The following is an 11,644-nucleotide window of genomic DNA, read 5'->3' as shown; positions in this document are numbered from 1 at the left end:
GTAGAGTGAGCTGGCCACGCCCACAGCTGGAGTGACAGCCTGGACAGCCAATCACAAGCGCGTATTCAAAAGGTAAACAGATTGCGTTTGCATAATACACGCTACTCCAGTTCTTCACTTTTTATGGCAAGCTCATTTAATATTTTTTCCCTCTGAAAACAAAGTTGTATCTTTCACTTTTTAGTATTCATCGCTTTATGTGACTCATAGGCATCTATTTTCAAGTTCACTAGTAGTAATTATTCTTAGTGACTAGTCACCTATTAGTCGCTATTATTTAAAGAGACAAAAATTATCTATCCCTGGTTGGGACATTTTTTTATGTCACTAGTTCACTAGTTAAAGCTGCAGTCCGTAACTTTTTTTGTTTAAAAATTATCCAAAATAAATTTTTGAGCAAGGACATAACCAGCCAGTGTTCAAAACTATTGCCTTACCGTATACTTATTCCTAGTAACTAGTCCACTTTTAGTTTAGAACTTTCAGTATACTATAGTATCTATCCCAGATGTTACTCGAAAAATCTCTTACATCACTAGTTCACTAGCTAAAAAGTGAAGTTAATATCTGAGCAATAGACCCCATATGATCCAGGGGTAAAAAATTGCAGTTTATCATCATTATTGGCAAAGGAATAAATACTAACCAACCTGATAAATGCTTAGTGACTAACTGAATAGATATTTGTAGCTACTGGGATAAGTACTAATATCTACTAAATAGTTATTAAATTCGAAAAAGACACCAGTCAGTGTTGGATTGTTTGCTTCTAATTAAAATATGTGTCAAAATAGGTAGCCTATTAGTTTGATAGAAATAAATGTTAATAAGAATCAGAATTATAATCACGTTTATTGCCAAGTATGTATACATGTACGAGGAATTTGTCTTGCTAATATGCCTTATACTTTCAGTTAAACAGGAATTCCAGAGGATTGTGGCTGCCATGAAAGAATTTGACCACACAGTTTTAGCTTTCCATTCACCTTTTTAGTTGTCTAATATCAAATAATCAACAGTTGTACATATTTTTTTTTAATAGGCTTTAAAAGTGGTCCTTTCATCAAGATTTAAGAGGCTGAGTGGCAATGAGACTTAGAAACCATTTGGCACTTCTACGGTGTAAGACAGGGTTCCTCAATTAGTTTTCACCGGTGGCCAAATTCTGTCAATATATATATATATATATATATATATATATAAATATATATATATATCTGGTAGCAACTGGCTTTCTAAATCTGTACTTAATCCTTTATGTTTTCAACAAAACATGCGTGTGACGATAGGAATGTTTGTAACCGGTGTTCATGCAGAGTTGTGCTGTCACTAGCTGTGCTCACTAGAGGGAGACATTGACTACATGACAGTGATACTCAGACCAGGGTGCATCATTACTTTTTTTTTTTTTTTTTAAATGAAGGCAGTGTTGTCAGCATTTTCAAAGACCTTTCACTTATCAGTAAGTATATATTTTTTATTTAATATGACATTTCAACAAACCAGGGCTCTCCTAATTGTCCAATCAGTCATAGATCGGGGTTTCTGGGTTTCATTTTGCATCTCAAATAAATGCATTTGATTTATGGATGATTAGATATTTGTATTCGAAAACAAAACAAAAATACTGAGACCTTTTTTTTTTCTTTTTTTCTTAGTGCATGCAACATTTAATGCCACGACTTTATGAACTGATGAAGACTTAATGACTTTACTTTAAGGCCTTAATTTGAGAAAGCGGGAATGAAGTTTTTCGGTCTGGTTCTCATGAGGATCACCTGGAGAATTGGTCTGCACATAGTGTGACTACATTAAATATAACTATAAAAATACAATAATTATTAATAGTGATAATAGTATTATTGCATTTATTTATTTGGTATTTTAATAAATAATGAACAAAATAATCAGTGTGATAATACTATTATATTTAAAAATAGAGTATAAAATAAAAATACATTTATTTTATAGTACACTTAAAAATACAACGCTATTAACTCTTTATGTGTGTGTGTGTGTGTGTGCGCGCGCGCGTGTGTGTGTATTTTCATCTTTTGCAAACCTAAAATCAGCACGCTCAGTTATATCAGCTTTGAGTTTTGCTCTGAAACAGTGTAGTGCGCTTTCGCTTTGAGTGTAAATCTTATACAGTATCACAGTTAGTCGATCTAATAAGGTGCATTAACAGCTGTCAAAACAGTCACAACATAATTTACACAACGCATTTTTTTTTGTCGCGTATGCGCACCTGCGTACCACTTATGTGCACCCCTGGATAACATTTTGTGCGCATCAAATGATTAAAAATTAAAACATTCAAAACTCCTAAACACAACTACCCATTATGGTCATTTGACTCTTAGTAAAATAAATTAAATTTGTTAAATTTGATTTCAGTCGTCTATTTAAGACTTTTATTTTGAAAACATAAATTATTTACGTGGACTATCCCGGTAGTAAATTCATTTCAGAAGCTTGTGCCTGTTTGTACATTGCTGAAAAAATCCTCTGCATGTATTTATAACAGTGGCCATATGAAGAATTAGCTCAAATTTATTTTAAACAGCCTATTATAAACGTACATGCATTGCAGAAGATAAAGCAGCTCGCTTGTGAACAGGACGGAATTGCATTGATGTGGAATTGGACCAGGTGTTAGAATACAAAAGGATTCCAGTCCAGCACAAGGTGTCGGGATGAGCTTCTTCAGTTTCGGACAAACTGCTGAAATTGACATAGTTCTAAATGATGCCGAGACGAGAAAAAAGGTCGAGCACAAAACAGAGGACGGGAAAAGGGATAAATACTTCCTGTTTTACGATGGAGAGACAGTCTCTGGGAAAGTCAACGTAACTCTAAAGAACCCAGGCAAGAGGCTCGAGCATCAAGGGATCAAAATAGAATTTATCGGGCAAATCGGTAAGTACAACGTTTGAACGAGCGATGCAACGTACGTGCTGTAATGTGACAATTCAACATTTAACATCTGTGTTCGCTTGTTTGGAGGTGTCGCGGGCAAATTTGTTTTGTAAAGAACGTTTCATTAAAGGGGATCCAGACTTAAGTAATAACACGTTAATATGTTGAAGTGTCAAATTACAAACACCTAGTCTCGTGACATATGACACATTTTTGATTCGTGAACGAATCGTTCTTTCGAGTTGGATATTTTCAGTGAACCGAACGATCCGATTCACAAAAACTTGTCTTAATGATTCCTTCACGATTAGCAACGAATCGTTCAGAAATTGCTCCGAGCGTCTCTTTATATGACAGAAATGGCAAGAGCAATCCATAAGTATGCTGTTCCAAAATTCAGCCAACAACTCACCGACCTGTTGATCCGAGAACCGCCCTGTTCGGACATTTTTCTTTCTTTCTCACAAGTCAAGAACTGATGAGTGAGGCGAAAAATAAGTTGATTTTTAAATAGCAGAAATGTTACAAATTGTAAAACTTGTACTAGATATGGTTTATCAACCAAAAAGGAACTGGACTTAAACATAGACTTAAAATTTTCAGTTAAGAAAGTTAAATAAAATTGTATTATTGTTTTTAATGTTAATGCTAATTATATTTAGGTTGTAAATAAAAGTCAGATGTTAGCTGAATCATGGCTGCAACAAACTGAAGTGGAACAGATTAAATAAAATAAAAAAAAAAAAAAAAAAATTGAAACACTCTTATAAATAAAACCCATAATGAACAGTAACGTTACTATGTGCAACATATAAAAGAATCATATTAAGTTCTTTTATCCCGTTCTTTGAAACGAATTGTTCAAAAGAGCCGAGTCTCCGAAATGAGTTGACTCCTGTCTCTAGTAAAAAACGCGGTATAATAGGAGCCACACCCCTAGATGCTCGTCACAAGCTATGAATCCTGTTTTTATTTTCAGTAATGAACAGGTTCCCTAAAAGACTGTTCTAGGCATTTAAAGCTGTATATACCATTAATACACTTCAAAGAAATTTGAAGAAACTTAAATGGAAAGAAAATTAATTTTTTCACCTGACGCCTATTTCATTTATCAAGATCTTTATACAGCCTTATTTACTGTATATTAAAGGCATAGTTTACCCCATAACGCTTGTGTTGTTGCATACCTGCCAAACCTAACAAACACAAAGCCTTAACGAATTGTTCTCACTTGAAAACAGAATACACAAACAAAATATGAACATTTTATTAAGAAACCATGTCAAACGTTGTGCATCTGATAACATTTTTCTCTCCTGTGGCTTTTTCTCTTAGAATTGTACTTCGACAGAGGTAACCATCATGAGTTTGTCTCTCTGGTTAAGGATTTAGCTCGGCCTGGAGAAATGGCTCAATCTCAGACCTTTGATTTTGAGTTCACACACGTGGAGAAACCGTACGAGTCCTACACAGGCCAGAATGTAAAACTACGGTGTGTTCCCATTGTGCAGCTCTGGAAAGATTGTTTATATGAGCTCCTACAGTATACTGTGTGCACTTAGTTGACAGTTAACTCTCTTAGATGTTGGTTTAGATGGTTTTATTTTAAACTCGAATTATTCCTACAGCTATTTCCTGCGGGCGACCATCAGCAGGAGACTTAATGACATCTGCAAAGAGATGGACATTGTAGTGCACACACTCAGCACATATCCAGAGCTCAACTCCTCCATAAAGATGGAGGTGGGAATTGAGGACTGTCTGCACATTGAGTTTGAGTACAACAAGTCCAAGTAAGTCAAAACAGCCAGAGAATGCGAGTTTATGGTTACAGTTAATAAAATGTAAATTTGTCATCCACTGATATCCTGCTTGCATTCTTTTTTTTTTTTTTTTTTTTACCTAAATTGGCAGGTATCACCTGAAAGATGTGATTGTAGGAAAGATCTATTTCCTGTTGGTGCGAATTAAGATCAAACACATGGAGATTGATATTATTAAACGGGAGACTACAGGGACAGGGCCAAATGTGTACCATGAAAATGACACCATTGCAAAATACGAGATAATGGATGGAGCACCTGTACGAGGTATGAAACAATTCTTAACACCTCCGTTTATTAGGATTACATTTCTGATGGATTAATGTGAAACATTAATACTCACTGTATTTTCAATGTTGAAATGAACTGTACTGATTTTTAACTTTATCTTTTCTGGCTTTAGGTGAATCCATCCCTATCCGTCTTTTTCTGGCTGGGTACGAGATGACGCCCACCATGAGGGACATTAATAAGAAATTCTCTGTTCGTTATTACCTGAATCTTGTACTCATTGATGAAGAAGAGAGACGTTACTTCAAGCAACAGGTTGGTTTTTACTTTTTTACTGAATTAATAAATAAAAAATAGCAAACTAAATGTGAAAACAATTAGACTATATGATCAAAGGCACTTTAAAGGGGTCATATGATGCTTTTTTAAAGATCATTATTTTGTGTATTTGGTGTAACAGAATATATTGACATGCTTTAATGTTCAAAAACAAATTTTTTTCAAATACTGTACATTATTGTAGGTCCTCTATGCCCCGCCTCTTCTCAAACATGTCGTTTTCGACAAAGTCCCTCCTTCTGACAAGCACAGTCTGCTCTGATTGGCCAACTGACCCAATGCATTGTGATTGGCCGAACACGGCAAGCACTCGTCAGAAAAGTAACGCCCCTTTCCATAATCGCGTGCTTTATCTTTCAAAATAAATGTGAAGACAGTTAATAATGTCCTTAGGTTTACCATCAGTTCAAGCCCGAAAGCGGAACAGAGTCGCATTACGCAAATATTTCCACATAGTGACGTAGAGATGTGGAGGCGTGTTAGAACGAGCCGTTTTAGGAGGGCGTGGCAGAGTCCTAACTTTGATAAAGAATATCTCTTTGGATTTGAGACTTTAGGCTTTGAAACTTTACAGATCTTCTTCATGCACCAAGAGCTTGTAACACTTCAAAGAGAAAGGAAAAATTGAAATCGCATCATATGACCCCTTTAATTTTCATTATTGATGTCCAGAAATAACTACTTCCATTTCTGACCACTTTGATGTTAATGATTCATTCTTGTTTCTATAGCAATAGTGATATTTTAACTGTTAAATGCCCAGAACATCTGTTTTGTGTATGAATTGATACTTTTGTGGATTTCTAGGAGATTACGCTATGGAGAAAGGGAGACATTGTGAGGAAAAGCATGTCCCATCAAGCTGCCATCGCCTCGCAGCGCTTCGAGGGCTCGGCGAGCTCAGAGAAAGCACTCTCTCAAGCTAAAGAGGAGGACGACTAAACCCAACTCTCTTCTCATCATCTCATGTGTGTTAGAGTGTGTATGGGTTTAAAGAAGCTGCGTGCTCCCAAAATAGATGGCAACGTAAACATGATATTTCACATTCCTGAACATACCAATTTATGATCAACAAGTTCTTAAGTTGCTTTTAAAAAGGGATGAATATGAAAAGTAAAAACAGTGATTCCAAAAACTTCAATTTGATATTTATAAATTCTTCTTGGTGGTTCCTCAGAGATTGCTTACTTTTTGCCCGCCACCCTTAATTTAATTGACTCTGCATGTTTATTTCAAACATTTCAGCAGTCCATCTAAACAAAACCAACACATTCCACTCTCCATATTCCTTTTACAGCCTTTTTCAAATTAATTCTTTATTGAATGTTTTGTTATTGTAGATTTTTTTCTTTTATAACCTATACATTGCATACAGTGTTCCGTTTTTGTTTTTAATGAAATGGTGTTGAACTAATTCATATTTTTAGTGAATTTTTTTTTTATATATACTTACCAATACATGCCTTTTTACTTTTGTTGCCATTCCGGAAGATAAATTCTAAGCACTAAAGGGTTTTTGCCAACATGATTTCAGTGTCTCCGGCGGGACCCATAACTTCATATCAGCCCAAAATTACATGAACATTTCTGCTTAGAGTCAACAAACAAACCAAATTAATTTCCATACAGGTATGTAGCTAAACTGAAACGCACCTGAATTTTATTTTTATTTTATCTGTCAGATTGTGCTGATATAATGATAGAACATTATATGAACAAGCTCCTTGCCATGTTTTTAAAAGTGTGTAAAAATGGAATTTTAATTCAGTGTTATTGCTGTTGATGTTTTGGTACGGTAAACCAAAATGTTTGACATTGTTGGGTAACACTTTTCTATAAGGTTTAAAATGCAAACATTAGTTAATGTCTTAGGTTTCAAGAAATAACAATTAATCTTAGTTCATTTTTATTTATAAATTAATTATGATTCAACTGCTTATTTGTTAGTTTGTGTTGGCTAATAAAACAAACTAATGTTAACAAACGTTTAAAGTAAAAATGTACTATTTTTATGTAAAAGTTAACATTAATCAAGATTAATATTTGTTAAAGGATTAACTATTGAACATCCTTATTTTAAAGCGTTACTAAGCTATCATTGGTGGTTTTAATGTTTAATGTTCTTTAATTCATGTAATTTCTAGAATTCAGGTGGCATTAATATCTTATTTTAGTTTTCATTTTTACCAATACCGGAGATTAACTTTCATAGTGCATCACATTTCTAACCAGTCACTCTCCAATATGTACTTAAAACCTTAGAAATCTTTGACCATAACAGTACAGCTTAGAAAATTCTGTGAGACTGCAATTTCTCAATATTGGTCTTCTGTTAGTACTTCCATTCACTTAAGTAGAAAATGATCCTTGAGTCCGGCAATGAACATGAACTAAGATCTAGATCTGTGATGTGTTTGAAAAAAGATTGTGAAATACTGATCACACACTAGGCTCTGGATATTGTTTGATAAAATTGCCTTTATTTTTTAAGGAACCCTTGCTTTTGGTGTAAAACTAGTAAAAGATGGCAAGGCCATCTAAAAGCTAAATCATCTCTTTGCAGAATACTCATGTCTCTATGTGCCACACTGTTTACTGACTTCACGTATATGATTTTACAAATTAGCACTGTGTATCCTTTCAAAACAAAGGAGGAACAAATAATTAGTTGTTTCCTAACTTTCTTTACATTTATCATTGTACAAAAAAGTGCTGCTTAAAATGGCATTAGATAACCATATTTCTATATTAATATTATGTATGTACAGTATATATTTACAGAACTGTAAGTATATGATTTTGAAATAATTTAGAAATCGCTCTAAGGTACTAGCAGTTTACAAAATGGATTCTAGAAGATTCTAGAACTGTGCTAATGTAAAATATGAGAGTGCAGAACAGACACAACCTAACTGCTCTTTTAGTAATTGTGCTGTATATGACATTTTGTTTTTTGATTAAAAAACAAAAACGCTCATCTTTTCCCTCATGTAAACTTTCAGTGTTGCATGTCGTCATTTCATCAGCAATGGAACTAAGTTTGGAAAAACAAGGTGTGTAAAGTAACCTGTTTTATGATCTTATACATAGTGCTGCCATTGTGAATATTTCTAATTAAATAAAAACCCACAAGGTCTATCTTATATGTATTTAAATATCTCTTAAAAGAGCTAAAGGAGTTTGATCTGGTCTTTAAATGAGTATCTTTTACCTTTAATTCATAAACACCAGTTTCTTTTTATATTATTCTCCAAAACATGGTAAAGTGAAACTTTTTGAGGTTAATTAAGTTTCTAAATACTGAAAATCAGTCAGCAGTAGCTCTTGATAACCCGTAGAGGGCAGACTAACCTCATTTGTGCAATCAGCAATGCACTTTATAGCCAATTTGATAATAGGATTACAATGTATTCATATTATTGGCTACACTGTACATCAATGAATGTATCACGGTTTCCACAAAATATTATGGTGCACAATTGCTTTCAACAAAAATAATGAGAACTGTTTGTTGAGAAGCACATCAGCATATTAGAATGATTGGCTGCTAATAAATGTAATAAATTACATTTTAAAATATATCAAAATAGAAAACTTTTTTTAAATTGTAAAAAAAAAAAAAAAAATCACATGACTGTTTTTACTATATTTTTTATCATAAGGTGGGCATAGGAGACTTTCAAAAACATAAAAATCTTACCTACTCCAAACTGTAGGCATTTAGGTCTAAGTTTTTTTTTTATTACTCACTTACTGTAAAATGTTCCAGATGTATGTAAGTATAAAGGCAGATACCTTTGCCGATGAGTTTTCAATAGTGTGTGCAGTCCTCTGGCTTTGAGGAGATGTTATTGATCGGCTGGCCGTGGTGCTGACAGCTGTATTTTCCAAGTGAATTCTGAAGCTGAGAAGAGAAACCTGGATGAGTATTGAGCTGAAGTCCTCTTTCTCTACATCTGCAGAATTCAAGCCCATAGACACTAATGAGGACTCAGGACAAATAACAAGCCTTTGTGTTCAAATCCTGAACTGAATCTGTCACACAATATATAGAGTAGCCGTACAACATATGCTTTCCTCAGGGAGGCTGTTTTGTTCCTTGTGAGCAATAAAATCACTTTTCATTTTGGAAAATTCAGTCCGATTTCTAAAAAAAAGGTACTAGTCGAAATAATATAAAGGTAATGAAATAATAATAATAATGCTATTTTTGTTATTACTACTGCTTTAACTTATACATTATTAATACATGGTATTATTCTTTTAAGGAAAATAATTTTTTATTAAACATTTTATTGGCAATTTAAGTTTAGTTTACTGATTTTCTGTCAAAGGTGGAAGTGGCAGGGGCAAACTACCATCTTACCCAACAAAAACAACTGGAGGTTCATGTAGTAAATACAGTAACTTGCTATCAAATCATAAATATTAAATGTCAGCTGAAACAACATCTTAGCTCAATAAATCCAGCGGCCACATTTTTCAGACCTATTAGGCCTTCAATGGAGGCGTGGAGATAATGGGCCAGTTCCAATCCTTCACCAATAACCGCAGCAACTGCTCAGCTGCACAAACCCGGTTACCATGGCGATGGGGCCTCCGTCATTCCGAGTCTTTTGACTGTTTGTGGAGAAGCGTTGCATCTGTGTGAGAAGGGGGAGTCTTGCACAGGAAATCAGGTCATTGTGTGTAATTCTCATTTTTTATATTATCTCATCAAATGTTATTGCAGCTAATGTAATATGGATGAAAAGCAAATGTGGGGTATATGAGATAATCTGCAGTTTTATTTATGTATTTTTAATAAAGACTTTTTTCGTTTATAAGTGGAAGTGGAAGGGGTTTAAAAAGATGCTTTAAAAGGGTTTCTGTATCAAAATAATTGTGATGATAAAAATAGGCCGATTTTATTTATTTATTTTTTTTGTAGTTGCTGAATACGTTAGACAGTGATTAACACTACCATAAGAGATTACGTCATATTTGTCTTTGAGCTTTGCAGAATATTCCTCCCCTTCATAAAGACCCACTACTGTTACTTTCTGCTCTCTCCTCCTCCTTATTAACCATTAATGGACTCACATGGTTTAAAGTCTGTTAGACAAAGAAGTGCCACAGCACATACAGCCAACAACTGCCCTAAACTATCACATATATTAAAGCGTGCTAGAATTATTTACAGTTCATATTCAAGCAGCTAGTGATAATACACCTGCATTTGTATTTCAGTCACGCTGTACGCTTCTAGCACCGAAATGCATTTCAGAATAAATGGACAGAAAGCTTTACTTTATACGGACCAGACATCCTGTGATGTCTAAGCTCTATTAAAGCAGCGTGTGCCACACTTTTGTTGTTTCCCACAGTCATCTGCTCAAAACTGTGAAAGCATTGTCTGTGATCCACCAAATCAGATGCTAATCCCTGGAATATGGCAAGCCAGTTTTGAGAAGCTTGTTTGCATGCAGACACATGCATGCTGGAGAGCGTCTCTAACTGTATGTGTCTTTCTACAAGCTGAGACGCTGATTAAAACCGTGAAGGATATAGGGCAGCAGGGAGAGGGGCATTACACATGGGAGGTGTGGATATGTATGACTTAAAAGGCAACTGGGCAATACTACGACCAAAATAAATGAGTTCTTTATGCCCCATCAGTTCCTATAAACCACGGTCTTTGTTTTTGCTGCATTTCTCAGTCTTTCTGGCTCACTGGATGGCTTACAGAGTCAGACAAATCTAGCCGGAAACAGCATATTTTGTGCATATACAAGTGTATTAACAAATGTTAACAAGATACAACTTTTGATTTTAAAAATATATTAACTAAGATTAATAAATACTGTAAAAGTACTGTTCATTGTTAGTTCTAAAGCTACGAAACCTTACTGTAGAGTGTTAAAATAATTATTTTCATGTCATATCCGATAACTGATAAACAGCACATTATTAAAATTCTATTCTATTGTGTTTAAATAATAAAAAAGCAGAAGATTAGCAAAAGATTACATTTAAAAGTATTAAATTGTTAGTGTATTTAAAGTTTTTGAAGGCAATCTGAATGTTAAACTAGGAAAAACGTGCATGAACAATTAAAATCATCCACTAACTGATATTACGATATTGAAATAACATAAACGTTATTTAAACAAACAAATGTTGAATACAATAAAATATTCACAATTCTGCAAATTCTATAGGTCACTAATCAAATAACCAAATTTGTGACATTTGACAATACGTTAATTTAAACTTTTCACTTAAATTGTTATACCAATAATATCACTAGTAATTTTCTTTTATTAAATGAATATAAAAATACAATATAGAAG

The 11,644-nt window shown here is 34.0% G+C and overlaps 1 protein-coding gene across 1 annotated transcript; it reads left to right on the top strand.

Annotated features, from left to right (window-relative positions):
• The first annotated feature begins 2,441 nt into the window (after nucleotides 1-2,441).
• On the top strand, nucleotides 2,442-8,307 carry LOC109068417 (vacuolar protein sorting-associated protein 26B-like). The gene is made up of 6 exons (XM_019085233.2): nucleotides 2,442-2,919; nucleotides 4,255-4,411; nucleotides 4,548-4,712; nucleotides 4,834-5,009; nucleotides 5,146-5,288; nucleotides 6,120-8,307. The coding sequence occupies exons 1-6, from the start codon at nucleotides 2,697-2,699 to the stop codon at nucleotides 6,252-6,254; spliced, it is 999 nt and encodes a 332-aa protein (XP_018940778.1). The 5' UTR covers nucleotides 2,442-2,696; the 3' UTR covers nucleotides 6,255-8,307.
• The last annotated feature ends 3,337 nt before the right edge of the window (nucleotides 8,308-11,644 follow it).

Source organism: Cyprinus carpio, chromosome A10 (genome assembly GCF_018340385.1).
Source record: "Cyprinus carpio isolate SPL01 chromosome A10, ASM1834038v1, whole genome shotgun sequence".
In the NCBI taxonomy this organism is placed as follows: domain Eukaryota; kingdom Metazoa; phylum Chordata; class Actinopteri; order Cypriniformes; family Cyprinidae; genus Cyprinus; species Cyprinus carpio.
The sequence above is the reverse complement of the archived record's forward strand: the minus strand, read 5'-3'. Positions and strand labels throughout refer to the sequence as shown.